General features: G+C 40.7%; 1 protein-coding gene across 1 annotated transcript in view; it reads right to left on the reverse strand.

The window, feature by feature from the left end:
- TPGS2 (tubulin polyglutamylase complex subunit 2) overlaps positions 1 to 23,020 on the reverse strand; it is a 63,783-nt gene that overhangs the window by 31,900 nt on the left and 8,863 nt on the right. Inside the window, exon 2 of the mRNA XM_007945669.2 lies at positions 12,682 to 12,761. Coding sequence (XP_007943860.1) covers positions 12,682 to 12,761 — 80 coding nt within the window. The remainder of the gene's footprint in view (positions 1 to 12,681; positions 12,762 to 23,020) is intronic.

Here is a 23,020-nt window from a genome sequence, read left to right on the forward strand (position 1 = left end):
TGCATCCCTGAGTTGTCCCTGGGGCTGCCTGCTCCTCTGTCCAGGTTCCTGGCTTTTTATCCCCTTTCTCCTGCTCTTCCGGCCTGCTACTCTGGGCAGGCCTGAGTTGCCTCTCCTCACCTAATCCCTTCGGCTGACTACTCTTCTCTCTGGCTTCCTGGCTTTTAATCCCCTTTCTCCTCCTCTTCCTGCTTGCTACTTTGGGCGTCCCTGAGTTGTCTCTCCTCACCTGTAACTCTGGGGCTGCTCAGTATACAAGTTGAATAAGTATGGTGAAAGGATACAACCCTGATGCACACGCTTCCTGATTTTAAACCATGCAGTATCCCCTTGTTCTGTTCTAATGACAGCCTCCTTGTCTATGTACAGGTTCCTCCTGAGCACAATTAGGTGTTGTGGAATTCCCATTCTTCTAAATGTTATCCATAATTTATTATGACCCACACCATGGAATGCTTCTGCATAGTCAATGAAACATAAGTAAACATTTTTCTGGTATTCTCTGTTTTCATCCAAGGTCTATCTGACACCAGCAATGATATCCCTCGTTCCATGTCCTCTTCTGTATCCAGCTTGCATTTGTAGAAGTTCTCTGTCAATATACTACTGCAACTGATTCTGAATTTCTTCAGCAAGATTTAACTTTCATGTGATATTAATAATATTGTTCGATAATGTCCACATTCTGTGAGATCACCTTTCTTTGTAATGGGTACAAATATGGATCTTTTCCAGTAAGTTGGCCAGGTAGCTGTCTTCCAAATTCCTTGGCATAGACAAGTGAATGCCTCCAGTGCAGCATCAGTTTGTTAAACATCTCAGTGGGTATTCCGTCAATTTCTGGAGCCTTATTTTTCATCAATTCCTTTAGTGCAGCTTCAACTTCTTCCTTCAATACCATCAGTTCATGATCATATGTCACCTCCTGAAATGGATGAATACAGATCAGTTCTTTTTGGTATAGTGATTCTGTGTATTACTTCCACCTTCTCTTGATGTTTCATCATTCAGTATTTTGTCCATAGGATCTTTCAGTATTGCAACTTGAGGCTTGAATATTTTCTTCAGTTCTTTCACCTTAAGAAATGTCAAACTGTGTTCTTCCCTTTTGTTTTTCTAACTCCAGGTCCTTGCACATTTCATTTTAATAATTATAATAATTGTCTTCTTGAACGGGTCTTTGAAAACTTCTGTTCAGCTCTTTTATCTTGTCATTTCTTCCATTTGCTTTAGCTACTCACCGTTTAATAGCAAGTTTTAGAGTCTCTTCTGATATCTATTTTGGTCTTTTCTTCCTCTCCTGCCTTTTTAATGACCTTTTGCTTTCTTCATGGATGATGTTCTTGATGTCATCCCACAATTCCTCTGGTTTTTGGTCACTGGTGTTCAATGAATCAAATCTATTCTTGAGATGGTCTCTAAATTCAGGTGGGACATAATCAAGGTTATATTTTGGCTCTCATGGACTTGTTTTACCTGTGCTCAGCTTCAACTTGGACTTGCATATGAGCAGTTGATGGTCTGTTCCAAGTCAGCTCCTGGCCTTGTTTTGGCTGAAGATATTGAGCTTCTCCATTGCATCACCTCTTTCCACAGATGTAGTTGATCTGATTCCTGTATATTCTATCTGGTGAAGTCCATGTGTATAACTGCTGTTTATGTTGTTGAAAAAAAGTATTAACATGAATAAGTCGTTGGTCTTGCAAAATTGTATCATGCAATCTCCAGTGTCATTTCTATTACCAAGGCCATATTTTCCAACTACTAGTGATTCTTCATTTCTGATTTTGTGTATCAATCACCAGTAATAATCAACACATCTTGATTGCATATTTGGTCAATTTCAGATTGTAGAAGTTGGTAAAAATCTTCAATTTCCTTGTATTTGGCTTTGGTGGTTGGTACGTAAATTTGGATAATAGTTGTACTAACTGGACTTCTTGTAGGCGTATGGATATTATCCTATCACTGACGGCATTGTACTTCAGGATAGATCTTGAAACATTCTCTGTGACAATTAATGCCATGCCATTCATTTCAATTTGTCATTCCCAGTGTTCTGGTTACCTAGTGCTGCTTTGACAAGAATATACCACAAGTGGGATGGCCTTAACAAACAGGAGTTTATTCTCTTACAGTTCAGGAGGCTAGAAGTCCAAGTTTCAAGTGCCAGCCTCTAGGGGTTGTGTGAAAGCCCCTCAACCTTGGGCTTCAGCTCTGCCCACTGAAGCTAGAGGCATCTCTTCACTCAGGCAGCTACTGGTGCTGAGGCTAACAAGCCCAAGGTTGACAAATAAAATGGTACAGCCCAGATGTTACCAAACCACATGACAGGCCATTAACTTGAGTCCATTGTAAGTCCCAAGGTCGGCAGAACATAGCAGGCTGCTGAGCAACAACACAGCTATATGCAGGGTCCAAGCATGCCATAGACTAAAGACCATTCTCAAAGCTTCTCCTTATATAGAGGAAGCAGACCACATACCCAAAGGCAGCTACTCAGCTGCTCCCAGTAGATTCTACCATGCAGTTGATTACCAGTGTCATCATGGGGAATACTACATCCCGCTGCCCAACCACTCACCAGGCCTAGCCAAGTTGACATACAAACATAACCATCACAGGTGGTATCTTTACAGATCTCCTTGACTGGGTGACTCCAGCCCCCTAGTTCCTGAGTGGTGACCTCACCCCTTTGGCCTGGAGGGCCCCATTCCTCTACCTCTTGGGTATGGCAAACCTGGCCCCTCACTCTAGGGCAGCAGCTTGACTCCATCCCACTAGCTCACATGAATGAGTAGCCCCACACTCCAGAACCAAGTTGGTGAAGGTACGGCTCTTTGAAACCTAGGGGGCTGTGGTGGTTCCACTCCCAAAGGTCATGGTCCTACCCTTGAGGCTGAAGCAGCTCTGCTTCACATTTCCTTGGTCTCTCCACTTTTGCCAATTAATGCCCGAGGATAATCCACTCCAACAGGAATCTTCCTGCCCAAAAGACACTCAGCTTTCTTGCTTCGTGGGCTGGCCAACCTGCTACTCCATTTCAAGCTGGTATCTTCTACCAAATAATGCCCAAAGGCAACCTACTTTGCCAGGAAGCTGCCTACCCAGTGGCGCCCGACTTTCTCCTCTGTGGTCTGGTAAGCCTGTTGCTGTTTAATGCTGGTCTCTGGGCTCTACTACTGCCATCTCTCATGCTGGTCTCTTGGCTCTGCTCCTACCATCTCTCATGCTGTATGCTAGGGTCTCTCTGCCAGGGTCTCAGCGCAAGGACTCACTCCACTCCTGTTTCCACATTTTAGGTATCTGTCAGACTAGCACCCCACTCCTGGTACCATACTCTGTTCTGGTTACCTAGTGCTGCTGACAAGAATATACCACAAATGGGATGGCCTTAACAAACAGGAGTTTATTCTTTTACAGTTCAGGAGGCTAGAAGTCCAAATTTCAAGTGCCAGGCTCCAGGGGTTGTGTGAAAGCCCTTTAATCTTGGGCTTTAGCTCTGCCTCTTGCTCCTGGCCCACTGAAGCTAGAGGCATCTCTTCACTCAGGCAGCTACTGGTGCTGAGGCTAACAAGACCAAGGTTGACAAGTAAAATGGTACAGCCCAGATGTTACCAAACTACACAGCAGGCCATTAATTCAAGTCCATTGTTAAGTCCCAAGGTTGGCAGAGCATGGCAGGCTGCTGAATAATGATTCGGCTACATGTAGGGTTCAAGAATGCCATAAGCTAGAGACCATTCCCAAAGCTGTTTCTTATATATGGGAGGCAGACCACATCCCTAAAGCAGCTACTCAGCTGCTTGTAGTAGGTCCCACCATGGAGTTGATTGCCAGTCTCATCATGGAGAATAACTACCACCAGCTGCCCAGTCACTCAACCGGGCCCAGCCAAGTTGACATACAAACATAACCACCTCACCTGGCATAGTAGATCATATGATTATCTAATTCAAAATGGCCAAAACCAGTCCATTTCAGCTTGCTAATGCCTAGGACCGTTTGTGGTGGTTAAGTTTTATTTCAACTTGGCTGGGCCTGGTTGAGTGGCTGGGCAGCTGAATGTAGTTATTCCCCACAGTGAGACTGTTTAATTAACTCCATGGTGGAATCTACTGGAGCATCTGAGTAGCTGCTTTGGGTATGTGGTCTGCTTTCTGTACATAAGAAATAGCTTTAGGAATGGTTTCTAGCTTATGGCATTCTTAAACCCTGCATGTAGCCATGTCGTTCAGCAGCCTGCCATGCTCTGCTGCGCTTGGGACTTTCAATGGTCTTGAATTAATGGCCTGCCACGTGGTTTGGTAACATCAGGACTGTACCTTTTTACTTATCAACCTTGGGCTTGTCGGCCTCAGCAGCCAGCAGCTGTCAGAGTGAAGAAAAGACTCTAGCTTCAGCGGGCTAGGAACAGTAGGCAGAGCTGAGGCCCAAGGTTGAGGGGCTTTCATCCAGCCCGAGAGCCTGGCAGTTTGACCTTGGACTTAAAGACTCCAAACTGTAAGAGAATAAACTCCTATTTGTTAAAGCCATCCCGTTTGTGGTATCTTCTGTTAGAGTGGCACTAGGTAACTGTAACACCATATTTATGCATTCCATTTAATTTTTGACAACTTCCAATTTTCCTAGATTCATACTATGTACATTCTGTTTTCTGCTTATTAATGGATGTTTGCAGCTGTTTCTTCTCATTTCAAGTCATGCCACATCAACAAATGGAGATCCCTATGAGATTTACTCTAGCCACATCATTAAGGCTGGCTCTACTCTGAGGCGGCAGCTCTTCCCCAGTCTCATTTTGAGTGCCTTCTGACCTGAGGGGCTCATCTTCTGGCACTATATCAGATACTATTTCAGGGCTATTCATAAAGTTTTCCAGTAATATATCAGACAGTGTTTCACTGCTATTCATAAGGTTTTCACTGGCCAATTCTTTGAGAAGTGGATGGCCCCTTCCTTCTGCCAAGTCTGTTGGGAAGCTCCACTGAAACCTGTCCACCATGGATGATCCTGCTGGTATTAGAAATACCGTTGGCATAGCCTGCAGCCTCACAGCAATGTGCAAGCCACCACAGTATGACAAGCTGACAGACGAAGGTAGAACTCATCACTGGGATTTTATAATTAGGGGAGTTCTAGGTGAAGCCTTTGCACTTGCAGCCTCCTTGCTTCAGAGCTGACAGGTATGATAGCCTCACTCTTAGGATTAAGAAGAATGGATGCTTGTAGAAAAGAAGCTGGGTGACTTTGGGAAAGTTTTACATTGTTTCTGACTTTTATTTTTTTTAAATCTGACTTGGTCATTCATTTTTTCATTCATTCATCTGATATTTATAGTCTGTTATGGAATAAGTACTGTGCTTGGCACTAAAAACAGAAAGAGAAATGAGACAAGGTACAGGAGGCTGTGGAGGACATGTAGATTGTTTACTCAAATCCATCTGCCTTCTCTGTCTCCTTGACAGAATGGTGATTTTGTTTGAGATGGAAATGTACCCAGTAAAATATTTGTTTTCAGATGAGAGCTTTTTCTGCCAACTGGTACTGGACATTAAAAAGTAAATAGAAATCCAATGAGGGAGTTTCCAGAAAAACTTTTACTTTCTTGTTAAAAGGTGACAAGTGTAGCTGGCAATATCCCTCACCTCTTCTTCCTACCTTGAGTTTGGAGGTAACAGGGACACCATTAGCCATTTTCCTCCATGAAGGAAAAGGTCCAAAGAATTACAGAGATAGTAGTTTAATGTTTTCAGGGCTGATGAATCAACTGCAGCAACCCTCTACTTCAGGACTTGTTATGCAAGAAAAATTAATTCCTATTTGTTTAAGCTCCTGTAAGTTTAATATTATATTTCTCTAAGCCAAATACTGGGAGCTCTGGTAGCATAGTGGCTAAAGCACTTGACTGCTAACCAGAAGGCTGGCGGTTCAAACCCACCAGCCACTCCTCGGAAGGAAGGCTGGGCAATCCTACTTCCCTAGTGATACTGCGTTGGAAACCCAAGGAGGGGTCGCTATGAGTTGGAGCCAACTCGACGGCACATAACAACAAAGCCAAATATATTCTTTATTTGTACAGAGACAAATGTGTAATAGACATATATTACGGGGCTATGAAGGGCAATGACGACTAGGAAGGATTAGTCAGAGAAGTAGAGGAAGAATCAGAAGAGGCTGATGATTTAGTATCCAAGGAAGGAGAGAGCTGCTTAGAGGAGATGGCTAACAGTGAGAAACGCACGAGAGATGTCAAGTAAGATGAATACCATTTTGGCAATGAAGAGTTACCTGGTGATCTCTGACAGAGAATTGTCCATGGAATGGTGGTGGAGAAAGAAAGGCTGAAGAAGGCTGAAGAGTGGCTGGGAAGTGAAGAAAAGTGACAATAATTGAGACTAGGGGTTGGCAAACCATACCCTATTGGACCTACTTGGCCCACTACCTGTTTTGGTAAATAGAGTTTCACTGGAACACAGTCATACCTAAAGATAAGTATTAAAACAGATACTATATAGCCCATGAAGCCGAAAATATTTATATCTGGCTCTTTAAAAACAAGTTTTTTGACTCCTGATTTAGATTTTTTTTTTTTTTTTACGTGCATGGCTGTACAAAGGAACAAAGGGAGACACAGGCTGAAGGTTGGTTTTTAATTTTAAAGAGAAGGGAAAGATTTCAGCATTCTTACAGTCTATGGGGAAGATGCCAATACAGAGTGAGGATTTGAAACCATGGTGAGAGAGGGACTAAACACTGGAGGAGAACACAGATACCAGGTGCTGCACAAGAACATGCAAACTGTAGAAAAAGCCAAGCTGAAAAGAGAGGGATATTCTGGCAAGTCATTTGGTCTCTGTGGACCATAGTTTTACCATCAGTAAGATGAATTTTTATCTGGGGATTGGAAAGTCTAACCAATCAAGAATTGCAAAGCACTCTGCAACTATAAAATGTCATGGAAATGCTTAATAACAACAGAATTCTCCTGGTAGTAGGATGCTGTAGGAATGAAAAGACAGATGCTTTCATGGTTCCTGAAAGATAAAAAGCTCAGTGTAGACACTGGTTATTACTAACTACCATCATTGCAAAAGGCACAGTGCATGTGAATCATACAACTGCACAAAACAAGGGATTGAAACTGCTTTTTAAAGAACAGAAAGGGGAAAAAATATGTTAAAATGGAAAGAGGTTGTTCACTTTTTCTTTTAACCGTAGGAGACTGCGGTGGGTATATGGCCATTTAGGTTTTGGTTTTCAACCATTTCTTGCTGGATTGGTAGCACAGAATCACAAAATTCTAGATTAGAGCTGGATGAGTCCTTTGACAACATTGATCCCAAACCACTTATTTTACAGATGATGAATGTAAGGAGAGAACTTACATTACCTAGCCAAGGGCCCAGAGCTGGCATAAGGCTTCTATTCTCGGCTGTTTTTCCTACATCATAATGCTTCTATAACATCTTACCTCAGTAAGTTTTCCAGAGGGCTGCATTTGCCTAAAGGGGCTGAAGGAGGGGCAACCTTGGGTGCCAGCAATCCCTGGGTGGTGCTTGGCTACTAACCAAAAGGTTGGAAGCCTTAGCCCACCCAGAGGTGCATTGGAAGCCATGTCAGATTACCCAATGAGCAAGGTAAGCTTGCTTGTCCTTACTTACTAATCTGTAGTGAACAATTTCACATTTTTTTTCACCACATCAAAGATTCTGCTTCTAGGTATGGCTGGCATCTGTCTCTCTCTCAACCCCACAGCACCTGCCTACAGAATCAAAGCCTCTTTTCAAATTTATAATCCCTGACAGGGGCAGAGTACTCAGTCAGTAAGCAAGGTTTCACCACATGAAACCATGTGAATTTTTTCACTACAGATTAGTAAGTAGGCACATGGAAGTCCATGCCTACCTTGTTTATTGGGTAATCTACCTCTGCTGAGAAGAAAAGCTTGCAGGTCTACTTCCCAAAAACAAGCCACTGAAAACATGCACAGCAGTTCCACTCTGACACACATGGGATTGTAATGAGTTGGGATTAACTTTATGGCAACTGGTAGTATCTGGCTCTATTTAAGCAGCTGTGGTTTGCTTGGGGTGTTGGTTCCCTGTCTTCTTGACCAAACTCTATTATTTCTGGTTGATCTTATTAAAAGAGGTCATTTTGGTAAAGACTGGGAGAGTCAGAAAGAATGGATTAGAGCTGTAGATGTCCTAGAAAATACTATGCAAGTGAAATGGCCCTTATGAAACAGCCAAAACCTGCTGTTTTTGATCCTTTCCACCATAACCCTGTGAAGGCAGGTTTTATTAGTCCTATTTTATGGGTGGAGAAATCAAGGCCTAGAGTGAATCAATGGTTGTTGAAGTTAGAAAAAGACTTCTGTCATCCTGTTCCATTTTATCCACAAGGAACTTGTTTCTTACAACTTAACATCGAGACACTAGGACCATGTGACCGCTGCATTCAAATGCTTTGCTCAAGTGAGGCTTCCTTCCAGTGAGGGACGGGCAGGAAAATCCATCCTTTTCATCTATAAGTCTCAATTTTCCCTTAAGTAGGTTCAGGTGGTGTAGTGGGTAAGGCATTTGGCTGCTAACCAAAAGGCTGGCAGTTCAAATCCATCAGCCACTCCTCGGAAGGAAGACTGGGTAATCTACTAGTGCCTAAGGCACCTGACTGCTAACCAGAAGGCTGGTGGTTCAAACCCACCAGCCATTCCTTGGAAGGAAGGTTGGGCAATCTACTTCTGTAGTGATACTGCCTCGGAAACTCAAGGAGGGGTCGCTGTGAGTTGGGTCTGACTCGATGGCACATAACAACAACAACAACAACAACAACATAGAGATACCACCTCAGAAACTCAAGGAGGGCTTGCTATGAGTAGGATTTGACTCAATAGCAGTGAGTGAGTTTTTTTTGTATTTTCAAAATTTTCTATGATGACCATTTTCTATTTACTGTAACTAGAAAAAAAACCAGTGATATATATAAAAAAAGTCTCAAAGCAAAAGTACAGGCAACATCCAACTTAAAGACTGCACTTGCCCTTCAACATTGTGTAAATTTGCCCTCATTTTGAAACAACTGAACCAATTCCCACTCACAACAATGTCTTTATCAAAATCACCTCCACTTACTGCACACTGAGCTTCAAAATCAATGAAAAAGGCTTTGAGCTTTTTCTTGCACTTAAAGTAAGGCTAAATAAGAGCTATATGCACCTACTCAGGCTTACCTACAAATTCAACTTAAAGACATACTCGGGAATGGATCTCGTTCATAACCTGGGGATTATTTGTGAACATCGAAAACTCCCTCGATCGTCTGTGTTTGTGCAACAGAACTCAAGCACTGCATAGGCCTTCAAAAATCCCAGATATGCCCAGTGCTCAAGTGAAAAAAAAAACATTTTTACATTACTGATTCTAATATATTTGTACTGTAGAGTTGTCATATTTTACTGTACTTGGGTCTCATATTTCAAATAAAGGACTCAATGGAAAATTACAAACCAATGTATCTTTTAATTCTAGATGTTTTCACAGAAACTCCCTGTAAAAGGGGATGAGGGCAGTATCTGACCTCTTCTAACTTTTCAAGGGGGAAGAAGGAACAAGGTCAAAAGCCCAAGGCTGATTCCTATAAAATGGAGGTCAGACATGCCATCACCATCCAACCTTCTTGCCAATTCTGATACTAACCATCTCTCCCATGGCACTCTCTACTTCTCTTTTGGTTTCAATAATTCACTACAATTGTCACACAGAACTTGCACACAATACTCACGATTTTGGGCTTTATTAGGGAAATAACAGGTTACAATTTAGGATCAGGAACACTTAAGAGACAGTTCTTTGATCAGGACAACCTCCTGTCCCTCCTGCCAACTATGCCTGAAGGCCCCTCATCCTGGCTTCTGTCTTGCTTGGACAAGTGTTACAAAGCTCTTCTAGCTCTGCCATTAGGTGCCCAGAGAGCCACGCCACTCTGCCAGCAAGGCTCCTGTCTCAACGCACTGAGCATTCTCACTCTGTGGTCCAGTAAGACTACTGCTGTCTCTTGGTCCCACTGCCATTAGGTGCCCAGAGAGCCACGCCACTCTGCCAGCAAGCCTCCTGTCTTAAGGCACTTAGCTTCTCACTCTGTGGTCCAGTAAGCCTACTGCTGTCTCTTGGTCCCACTGCCTGTGCTGCCACAGTTTCTCTGCCACTGTCTCTCACCACCTGAGCTAAGTCTTACGGCTTGCTCTCTCCTGGACTGAGAAGTAATGTGCAAGCACCTCAGATACAAAGGATGTGCTCCACTCCTTGCTCTTCTTTCTTCATGGTAGTGAGATTCCTCCTTTATACTTCTGGGATGGCTCATTTTAAGTGTAGCAGGATTGTTAGGGTTTCATATACCTTATTTGAATGGTCCCACCCATACAAGGTGCCATGTACCTTATTTACATTATTAACAAGCTATCCACTCCCTTGGGTGGGCCACAAGCATTTCACATTTGCCTAGTCCCACCTAGTCATCCAGTAGAAGTCACAAAGACCATGCCTAGAAGGTGCATATTAAGTAATTCACTGCGTCACAGTCCTCCAACTGAGTATGTCTGAATAAGAGGTGTTCCATTAATTATCTCAGAGACTTTAATGTTTTTCTTTGCTCATGCTTACCCTTTAATCCTTTCAGACCTCCGATGGTTATTTATCCAGCTCTACAATTGTTTTCTCCAAGTGTCAATCTAATCTGAAGCAAAGCCTAATGTTACACTGTCCAGATTGCTAGGCCAATTAGATCTCAGTAAGATCAGATGTAGTCCCTAGCTCTGACAAGCACCTACAGAAGACATGCTTATAATGAATAAATGACAGTATAATAAAATGGAGGCAAATGGTTAAAGTCTTCTTAAAGAGTTCTGGAAAATATCTCGTATAAGACACAAAGGAAGAATACGCCTCAGAAATTACTTCATTAAATAAGCGCCATAATACAATATACCTTTATCGTGTCCTACCCCAGATAAGACATTCCTGTCCTGTCACACACACCCCCATCCAGGTATATGACTTGGGTTTCAACCTAAGAGTGCTCCATCTTTTTAGCAGACAGGAAAATACCAGGAGCACACTCTCATAAAAGAGTCCTGGGGCAGTTCTCCCGAAATGGCTGAAGTAAGCCTGTAAAAGATAAGATTTCCTCAACTATAACTTTTCTCTCAATGTTACTCCTAACAATGTCAACAAGGCCAGACTGGCATAGCCACAGGAGCACCAGGAGCAGGCTCTGATTACATCAGCCAACCAGCGTTCAACAAATAATACTGTTCTAGAAATCCCTTTTGTTGTTATAGGCTGTAAGTGGAAATGGGGTAGGGGCCAAAATGAGCCCATGAGAAAAGTGCTACTGAATTAAAGTCCTGGAGAGAAATCTCAACTACTTACTAAGCTGCCAGAAAAGTTGCTGGCTCAACCTAGGGAGGGTGAGTCCTGATGGCAGGGACTGACATGCATACACATGCATAGGCTGCTGAGTGGAAGCTACATCAGTGCTGTCCTCCGTTAGAGGACAGCATGGCAGAGCAACATGGGCATGTACTTAGAGACAGGCACCTCTGAGTTCAAATTCAGACCCTGCTACTGGGCAGCTACGTGACTCAGGGCAAATTATCTAACCTCTCTGAGCCTCAGTTTCTTTATCTATACAATGGAAATAGCAATGCGTACCTTGTCATTATGAGGATTAAATGAAATAAATAATTTGATACATGTTTTCAGGCACTCATTAAATGGCAAGATAGTTTCTTGCCCCCCACTCAAATCTATCTGCCACTCAGTCACAGAAATCTAACCTTGCTGGTTCTCTACTTAAAACATTTCAATGGTTCGCCTTTTTCCCTAAGCTTAAAGAGCAAAACGCTGATGATCTATGAAGCCTTGCAAGGTCCTTGTCAACGTCTCTCCCTTGCTCTCCTTGCTTCTGCTCATGATTTCCACGCTCAGAACAATATAATTCTTCCCAGCTCAAAGTCTTCACACCAGCTGAAAGACCCTTCTTCCCAGACCTCTTCTGCCTAATTAACTTCTCAGAGAAAACATTTTCTCAGCCTCCAGACTAGGTCAGGCCTCCTGATATTTTCCCTTTACCTCTTTCACAGTCCTCAATCCAATTTATAATTATACTTGTTGTAATGATCTGCACTAGATTTTAGTAATGTCAGCAGGTAAGAAATATGCCTTTTTTGGATTACCACTGAATGCCAAGGGCTCAACACCAAGCACAATGCTTGGTCCATTTTAGAAGCTCAAAACTTTCATTGAAGAAATGAATGAAAGTTCAGGGGAGGGTCAAGAAGCTGTTGATGGTATAAGTACTTCTTTAACACATATTCTGCCTGGCATGATGCTTATTAATATATCTCTCTTACATTACATGCTATATTTTTAGCTTTGTTATATACAACTTTGAATGTTCCACTGCCTTCATATAATAGTGGGCCGTAAGTGGAGAAATGTCATCGAGTGGAATGGAATGTTAAATGGACTAACAGTAACAGAGAGAAGGGTGAACTCCATTTAGAGGAAAGCTGTGGCCTGAGATAAGAATAGGTTTCCTGCCCCAGTCTTTCCTTTTTTGGGGTATCTAAGTTGACCTCTCCTTGGCAGTTGAAAACCCCCACAGAGCAACACTTACTTGTTCCCATGAAGAAATCATATGACGTTCAGCAGGTGCCTTTTCTATGATGGTTACCTCTGTCACTCCTGGGGAAGATTCTGGAAAAGGAAAAAGAGAGTCTATGGAGTTGCAATTAGCCCATTTTCACACATTTCTATACTAGAGCTTAGCTACTTGTTGATGACTGCCAAGAAGTAGGAATATCAGATCCCTCTGAAACACATCCATTACTCCTGTGATGAAAGCAGGAAGAACTGGTTTGATTATGGCACTCAGTCCCATAATGTAGGACCACAGTATCTATTTGATAGAAAGAACACCAACAGAAAGTACTCTATACTAATTTGTTGCTCAGTCATTTAGCTTGCTGAAAAAAGAAAAGATTCCAGATTCCTAGTGATCTTCACTCTGAACTTCTCAACTGCATCTACACACTTATGCTGAAAAGGAATAAGGAATAACACCTCAATAACTTTTATAAGACATAAAACTTGCTTTGGAATTTTTTTTCTAAATGACACTCTTTCGGAACATCATCTTCTGCTCTCCAAGGTCCAGGATTTGGAATGCAGGCTAACATTATGAAAATAAACTCAGTCCAGAAATATATTAAGAACAAATTAAGTCATACATCTAAATCCTTCAAGCAGGGAGTGATCTCCAGATATCCGGTCTTTCCTTGTAGAGTTGTGTTCTATCATTTACTCTGAGAAAAACAAGAAGCCACCTGAGTGGTAATACAACAGCTTTTGATACCTCCTCCCACATTCTCTACTTGTCTGTGGTCCCCCAGACCCAAGATTTTGAAGACTTTAATCTAAGACATAAAATTTATCATGAAATCATATCCACTTTTTCCCTTTGTGATATCAATTAGATTACTTCCATTGTCACCACTTTGTTTAAGGCCATAGTCACCGGAAGCCTAGACAAAATCATATCCACAAACTCTCCTCCTGTTCTGATCCATTCTTAGCACACTGTCCCCATAGCTAGGCTTTCTTCCTATCAGATCTTTCCCAGTCCTTCCTTTGTTCTGGAAGAGAAGGCCTTTATTATACCAGTTTGATTTTATCTTCTTCTACACCTCATAGACTAAATGCTCTTTTCCAGGTTTTCCAATTCCCTCACTGTCTCCATGCCCCATAAAACTAAGTCTGTACTCATCTTTGATTATGCTGCATCCATTTTCCAATCCAAACAAACCAAACTCACTGCTGTGGAGTCGGTTCCAACTCCTAACGACCCCTCCTTGGGTTTCTGAGGTATCTTTATGGAAGTAGATTGCCCAACCTTCCTTCTGAGGAACCACCAGCCTTCTGGTTAATAGTCAAATGCCTTAGGACTACACCACCAGAGCTCCTCATTTTCCAATATACACACCCAAATGTGTCCTTGTTTCTTTCTATCTATCTAAATCCTACATAAGTGTAAAGGACAAACTAAAGTTCCATCTCCTCCATAAAACCATTTCAGATGACTCAGCTCACAGTGATCTCTGCCCTTTCTGATACCCCCTCCTACCACATGTAGAGTCAGAGCCATATATGTGTCTATCTAATTGCATTCTGTATTTAACATGGCTGTTTACTATGACTCCCAGGCCTGTTGTAAATAACAAAAGTATCAAAATGAACTTTTTAAATATCTATGAACAAAGCAGAGACTTGTACTATAGTTCTTTATAGTTAAATCATTCTGGTACCCTTTCTATGCGTCATAAAGTTTCCTCCAAGTTGTCAGAAAGCTCAGATCTTAGAATGCAGCAACAGCCCAATACAGGAGCTAAAATTGTGGAATCTACTCATTCTAGTCTTGTTTTATGCATTCACTAGTTATGTGACCTTGGGTGGGTCTTAAAGCCCTTCCCCTTCAGTAAGATGGGAATAATAATACTTCAGTGGATATAGGAAGCAGAATTGAAAGTGCTTTGGAAAAGTACAAAGTGCCATAGAGTTACACAATTTATTTTTTGTCTGCTGTTCAATGTTCCTTCTACGATATTGGGAAGCAGAATGCTGTGGGGGAAGAACACCGTGAGCTTCAAGCATATGACCTGGGGCAGGCTCTTCCTATGTCCCTGATTGGTTAGGATGTAAAATGCCTTCTGCCCCTTCAAGGGTAGTCTCATCTGGCACTATACCAAAACTCACTGGTGTTGTTTCTAGGCATTTGCCTAATTTAGATATGTCATATAAGTGGGATCATATAATAGTAGTCCTTTTGTGACTGTCTTATTCCCCTCATCATGTTTTCAAGATTCATTGATGTGGTTGCATGTATCTGAATTTCATTTCTCTTTATGGGTGAATTCCACTGTATTTATAAACCACATTTTGTTTATCAATTCACCCGTTGGTGGATATATGGGATATTTCCATGTCTAGACTATTGTGACTAATGCTGCAATGAACATTGGTTGTGTTGGATTGGGTTCTCTAGAGAAACACAAAAACCAGCAAAGTGTATATATATATTTATAGAGAGAGAAAGAGAGAAAGAGAGAGAGATTTATCTTAGGTAAATGGCTCACAAGCGTGTAGAAGCCGACAAGTTCAAGCTGAAAAGTTTGTCTCTGGAGGGGCATGGGGCCCGGAGCCGCCTGGCTTTCGCACGCACGGCAGAGGAGTTCAAGCCACAAAGTTCGTCTCTGGAGGAGATGAGGCCCGAGTTCAAGCCACAAAGTTCGTCTCTGGAGGAGATGAGGCCCGAGTTCAAGCCACAAAGTTCATCTCTGGAGGAGATGAGGCCCGGAGCCGCCTGGTTCCCATAAGCACAACAGAGCCGAGAGAATCAAGCTGGCACGCAGCCCGCTGGTTGCTGTTCCCAACAAAGGATGAATCCGAAACCTCCAGGGTGAGCGGCGAGCCACTCACTCTACGAAGTATATAGTCCGGAATGCCGTTCTTCCAGCTTGTCCTTGGAATAGCATTGCAGGTAGGCCACACCCCTGGGGAAACTCCCCTTGGGCAGACCGGCCGCTCAGAACTCAGTCATCTGATCCCATCATGGGAACCACCCCTCACAACTGGAGTCCAGACAAGTTGACACATCTTCAACTATCACATTGGTGTACACACATCTGTTTGAGTATTTACATTGAAGCCTCTTGAGAATTGCTGAGAACTTTGTATCATGAATGGGTGCTGGATTTTGTCAAATGCTTTTTCTGCATCTATTGACATGACCATAGGATTTTTCTTTTTATTTATTTATTTATTTAATTCTGCTTTAGGTGCAAGTTTACAGAGCAGAGTTTGTTTCACATTCAAGATTTTGTGTACATTTGGTTTCACTTCCCAATTATCATCCCCAACCCTAACCCACTCTCCTCCCTTCCCTGCCCAGTAACACCCCACCACCCTGTGCCCCTCATAGTCATGCATTCCTGTGTGTCCTGCATTTCCTCTGTGCTAATGTTGCCCCTCTGGTGCTGTGTGGTTGATAGTTCCAAGGGATGCATCTCCATAGAGTATGTGGGTGTGTCACCCTGGGTTGAGAGGTCTGTGTGTGCATCTTATTTACTATTGGGCTAAGATCCGGCCCCTGGGAGTAAGTTTTATTCCAGGCCCAAAGTGTATCCCAGGGCCATAGTATTGGGAGTCCCACCAGAGTCCATCTGACCAGTAATTCTGGTCCTTATTGTGTTTTCGATTTTGTTCCATGTTTTTCCTCCCACTCTATCCAGGATCTCCAGTTTTGATCCTTTCCTGAGTGATTGGCATTGGTAGCTGGGCACCATCTAGTTCTTCTGGTCTTGAGGTCCATCCTGTCCTAGGGCTGATTGCTTCCAAATGCCCCCCCCCTTTTTTTTTTGTCCTCTTCTTCACTTCCAACGATAGCAGACCATTAGCTGCATCTTAGATGGCCGCTTGAAAGCTTTTAAGACCTCAGTCACTACTCACCAACCAACATAAGTTGTGGAATAAGATTTTTATGTATTTTATTGTGCCAATTAAGTCTGTTGTCCCCCAATACTATGGTCCTGAGTTGGTAGATCTGTTGGATCTCTCTCCCACAGTGTCTGGTTGTCTGTGAGGAATTGTTCTATGTCTATTGCTCTGTTTTTCTTCTTTAGCCTGTTTTGTGAAAAATTACCTTGATTTACAAAACTTGAACTAGCTTTCAATACCTAGAATAAATCCTATTTGATTGTGGTATATGATTCTTTTTGTAGATTGCTGGATTTCATTTGGTAATTCTTTGCTGAAGATTATTGCATCTATGCTTCTAAGAGATAATTGGTTTGTAATTTTCCATCCTAGTAAAGTCTATCTGGTTTTCCTATTAGGTAATGCTGGCCTTGTGGAATGAGGGTGTTCCCTCTGCTTCTATTTTCTGGGACAGATTATAAATAAATGGTATAATTTCTTCCTTAAGTGTTTAGTAAAATTCACAAGTAAAACTGTCTGGACCTGGTTCTTTCTGCTTTGGAAGGTTATTAATTGTTGCTTCAATTTTTTTATATAAATATCCACCAACATCAACTGCTACTGAGTTGACTCTAATGCATGGCAAACCCATGTGTTCTTAGAGTAGAATTGTGGTCCATAGGGTTTTCAATGACAGATTTTTCAGACACATCTACTCAAATTTTCTATATCTCCTAATGTGTTATGGACTGAATTGTGTGCTCCCAAAAGATATGCTGAAGTCCTAATCTCTATAACGTGAATGTGACCTTGTTTGAAGAAATAGGGTATTTCTTTGAAGATGTTATCAGTTAAATCATACTGGTGGGTCCTAGTGCTATCTCTACCAAGTGGTATCTTATAAAAGGGAAGAACAGACACAGAGACTAAGTGAAACACAGGGTAGACACCATGTGAAAATAAATCTAAGAGCCAAAGAATGTCATGAAATGTTCAGGACTACCAAAAGCTGAAAGCATTTTCTCTTAGAGTGGAAAGAAGAAAACATGGTCCTGCTGATGTCTTGAAAACAGACTTTTCATCTCCAGAACTGTAGGAAAATAAAGTTCTGTTCCATGAACTTTTCTATACCACTTTGTGGTGTGTTGTTATGACAGCCCTAGGGAACTGAGACAGTGAATTCTGGTAGAGTGTGTCTTTCAAGGAATCTGACCATTTAAGTTATCAAATCTGTGGGCACAGAGTTGTTCATTATATTCCTTGATTATCCATTTAAAATTCACAAGCTTAGCTGTGGTGGCCTTCTTTCATTTCTGATACTATTCATTTGTGTATTCTCACTTTTTTTCTTGATTAGCCTGACTAGAGGCTTATCAACTTTATTGATCTTTACAAAGAATCAGCTTTTGGTTTCATGATTTTGTTTTCCATTCACTGATTTCTACCAGGGCTTTGAACTGGACCAGTCATGGGTGATAAAGTGAAACCAGAACAGACAAAAATTTTTAAAATTTGGGTGATCTGGAACAATAACTGGAACAAGAAGGATTTCAGGTTGAAGCCCTGGAATGGGAGACATGGAAGAGATACAGTGAGCCCTTTCAGGAGCCCAATGTGGGAAAATGGATTATTGCCCATACCATGGAGAGCAACCGACATTCAAAGCAGCATAATCAACCACCATCTTTGAGTGGGGTACAGCTGTTTCTGACTGTCCAAGATCCAAAGGACAAGAAATTTGGTTGCTATATAATATGTACACTGCACTTGTTTTCTAAGAGGGAGATTAAGTTTCTAGCAGGGCTTCAACTGTAATTTTTCCTGTTATAATTGTTATTCTGGATCACCCAGATTTTAAAAATTTGGGTCTGTTCTAGCTTTGCTTCTTTGGCCATGACTGAACTGGGAAATCACTGGTTCAAAGCCCTAATTTCTCCTCTAATTTTTTTTTTTTTTCCTTTTTCTTACTTTGAATTTGATTTATTCATTTTTGTCTAATTTCCTATGGTTAGACTATTGATTTGAGATCTTTATTTATTTTTAATATATGCACTTAATGCTATGCCTCTCTCTAAGCACTGCTTTTACTATATCCCATGAATTTTGATTAGTTATATTGTCATTTAGTTCAAAGTATCTTTAATATCTGAGACTTCTTTTTTGACCCATGTATTATTTGGAAATGTATTGTTTAATCTCCATATATTTTTTGAATTTTTAGCTGTTGTTGTTTTTCTGTTCTTGATTTCTACTCCAATTCCATTATACTCTGCGAGCATACTTTGAAGGATTTCTAAATTTATTAAGGTGTGTTTTGTGTCCCAGGCTTTGGTCTATCTTGGTGAATATTCCATGTGAGTTTGAGAAGAATGTATATTCTTTTGTTGTTAAAGTATCATATAAATGTCAATTAGATTCAGTTGATAAGTGGTGCTCTTTACCTCAACTACATCCTTACTGACATTCTGCCTACTGGATGTATCGATTACTGATAGATGAGTACTGAAGTTTTCAACTATGAGTGGATTTGCTTATTTCTCCTTATGGTCTTAACAATGTTTGCCTCTTGTATTTTGGTTCTCTGGTGTTAGGTTCATATATATTAAGGATTGTTACATCTTCTTCCAGAATCATTCTTCCCTTTTATCATTATATAAAGTCCCTCTTAGGAGCTCTGGTAGCATAGTGCCTAAGGCACTTGACTGCTAACCAGAAGGCTGGTGGTTCAAACCCACCAGACACTCCTTGGAAGGAAGGTTGGGCAATCTAGTTCCTAACAACAACAACAAAGTCCCTCTTTTTCCTGGTAAGTGTCCTTGCTCTGAATTATGCTTTGTCTGAAATTAATATGGCTATTACAGATTTATATTTATTAGTGTTAACATATCTTTCTCCATCCTTTAATTAAAACATATATCGTGTTAAATATTTATAAGAAGTTTGCCATTTTAATTTTCTTTAAGTGTATGATTCAGTGATATTAATTATTTTCACTGTGTTGTACTACAATCACCACTATTCATTTCCAAAAGTTTTCATCATCCCAAACAGAAATTCAGTACCCTTTTAGTACTAACTCCCATTCCCTTCTCTCTTCAGTCCCTAGTAGCCACTAAGAAACTTTTATTTCTATAGATTTATCTTTTTTTTTTAATAAAACTAGGATAATACAGTATTTGTCCTTTTGTGTCTGACTTATTTTATTCAGCATGCTGTCAAGTTCATCCATGTCATAGCATGAAACAGAATTTCATTTCTCTTTATGGCTGAATAACATTCCACTGTATGTGTAAACATTTTATTTACCCATTCATTTGTTGATGGGTATTGGGAATGTTTTTATCCCTTGGCCACTGTGAATAATGCTCCAATGAACATTGTTGTACATATATCAGTTTGAATCCCTATTTTCAAGTCTCTTAGATATACATGTAGAAATAGAATTGCTAGGTCATAAGGTAATTCTACGCTTAACCTTTGTTTTCCCCTCGCTTTTTATATTTTATTTTTGTTGTTGTTGAGAATATACAAAGAACCATCTAAGTTGAACTTTTTGAGGAACTGCCAAACTGTTCTCAACAGCAGCTGCACTAGTTATCACGACAACATTTACTGAAGAAACTATTCTTTCACCATTGAATGGACTTGGCACCCTTATTGAAAAGCAATTGGACATACTTGTAAGAGTTTATTTCTGAACTCTCAATTCTATTGATTGGTCTATATGTCTATCCTTTACACCATATCACACTGTTTTGATTATTGTGGTTGTTGTTGTTGGGTGCCATCGACTCAATTATGACTCGTAGTGACCCTATACACAAAGAATGAAACACTACCTGGTCCTGCACCTTCCTCACATCATTGCAATTCATCACAGCCACTGTGTTACTCCATCTCATTAAGGGCCTTCCACTTTTTCACTGACCCTCTACTTTACAAAGCATGATATCTTTCTCCAAGAACTGGTCCCTCTGACAACACGACCAAAGTATGAGAGAAGAAGTCCGGCCATTCTCACTTCTAAGGAACACTCGGCTATACTTCCTCCAAGACACATTCGTTCATTCTTCTAACAGTCCATGGTACAGTCAATATTCTTCACCAACACCACAAGTCAAATGCATCACGTCTTCTGTTGTTTTCTTTATTAACTGCCCAGCTCTCACATGCATATGAGGCTATTGAAAACACCATGGCGTAGGTCAGGCACGCCTTCATCTTCAAAATGACATCTTTGCATTTTAACAGTTTAAAGAGGTCTTTTATAGTAGATGTGCCCAAGGCAATACGTCAATTGATTTCTTGACTGCTGCTTTCATAAGCATTGATTGTGAATCCAAGTAAAATGAAATCCTTGACAACTTCAGTCTTTTCTCCATTTATCATGATGTTGCTTATGTTGTTGGTCCAGTTGTGAGGATTTTTATTTTCTTTATGTTGAAGTGTAATCCATACTGAAGGCTGGAGTCTCTGACCTTCATCAGTAAATTCTTCAAGTCTTCCTCACTTTTAGAAAGCAAGGTTGTGTCATCTGCATCTCACAGGTTGTTAATGAGTCTTACTCCAATCCTGATGTCATGTGGTTCTTATATAATCCAGCTTCTTGGATTATTTGTTCAGCATATAGATTGAATAGGTATGGTGAAGGAATACAACCCTGATGTATACCTTTCCTGATTTTAAATCATGTAGTATCCTCTTGTTCTGTTTCAGTGGCTGCTCTTGGTCTATGTACAAGTTCCTCATGAGCATAAGCAAGTGTTCAGGACTTCTATTCTTTGCAATGCTACCCATAATTTGTTACGATCCACAGTTAAGTGCCTTTGCATAGTCAATAAAACACAGGTAAACATCTTCTGCTATTCTTTCAGCCAAGATCCATCTTACATCAGGAATGATATCTCTCATTCCACGTCCTTTTCTGAATCCAGGTTGAATTTCTGGCAGTTCCCTGTCAATGTATTGTGGCAACCATTTTTGAATTATCTTCAGCAAAATTTTACTTGCATATAATATTGACTGATGTTGTTTGATCATTTCTGCATTCTGTTGGAATACCTTACTTTGGAATACACACAAATATTGATCTCTTCCAGTCAGTTGGCCAGGCAACTATCTTCCAAATTTCTTGGCATAAATGAGTAAGTACCTCCAGTGCTGCATCTGTTTGTTGAAACATCTCAATAGGTATTCCATCAATTCCTGAAGGCTTGTTTTTGGCCAAAGCCTTCAGTGCAGCTTGGATTTCTTCCTTCATTACAATCAGTTCTTGATCATATGCTACCTCCTGAAAAGGTTGAACGTTGATCAATTATTTTTGGTACAGTGATTCTCTGTATTCCTTCCTTCTTCTTTTTATACTTCCTTCATTGTTCAATATTTTGCCCACAGAACCCTTCAATACTGCAATTAGAAGCTTGAATTTTTTTTTCTTCAGTTCTTTCAGCTTGAGAAATGCTGAGCATGTTATTCCCTTTTGATTTTCCAACTCCAGGTCTTTGTAATTAATATGGCTATTACAGATTTAATAGCCATTACACTACTTTATCTTCTTGGGCTGCCCTTTGACTGTTCAGCTCTTTTACTTCATCATTTCTTCTATTCACTTTAGCTACTCTCTGTTCAGGAACAAGTGTTAGTTTCTTCCAACATCCATTTTGGTCTTCCTTTTTTTTAAAAAAAAAAAAAATCACCTTTTGCTTTCTTCAGGTGTGATGTCCTCGATGTCATCCCACAACACGTCTGGTCTTCAGTAACTGGTTTTCAATGCATCAAATTTATTCTTCAGATGGTCTCTAAATTCAGGTGAGATACATTCAAGGTTGTGTTTTGGCTCCCTTGGACTTGTTTTAATTTTCTTCAGCTTCAACTTAAACTTTCCTAGGAGTAACTGATGGTCTATTCCACAGTTGGCCCCTGGCCATGTTCTGACTGATGATACTGAGTTTCTCCATCACCTCTTTCTGTATATATAGTCAATTTGATTCCTATGCATTTGATCTGGTGAGGTCCATGTGTATAGTTATCATTTATGTTGTTGAAAAAAAGTACTTGCAATCAGTAAGTCATTGGTCTTGAAAAATTCTATCATGTGACCTCCAGTGTCATTTCTATCACCAAGGCCATATTTTCCAACTACTGATCTCTTCTTCTTTGTTTCTAATCACCAGTAATTACTAATACATCTTGATTGCATGTTTGGCCAATTTCAGCCTGCATAAGTTGGTAAAAATCTTTAATGTCCTCATCTTTGGCTTTAGTGCTTAGTGTATAAATTTGAATAATAGTTGTATTAACTGATCTTCCTTGCAGGCATATAGATATTGTCCAATCACTGACAACATTGTACTTCAGACAGGTCTTGAAATGTTCTTTTTTTTAAAATTTTATTTTGATTTGGGTGAAGATTTACAGAGTAAATTCACTTTTCATACAGCAGTTCACATATACTTTGTCTCATGTCATTGACCAAAATTTACAAT

This window comes from Orycteropus afer, unplaced genomic scaffold, assembly GCF_000298275.1.
Source record: "Orycteropus afer afer isolate SDZICR_OR568_19922 unplaced genomic scaffold, OryAfe1.0 scaffold00141, whole genome shotgun sequence".
In the NCBI taxonomy this organism is placed as follows: domain Eukaryota; kingdom Metazoa; phylum Chordata; class Mammalia; order Tubulidentata; family Orycteropodidae; genus Orycteropus; species Orycteropus afer.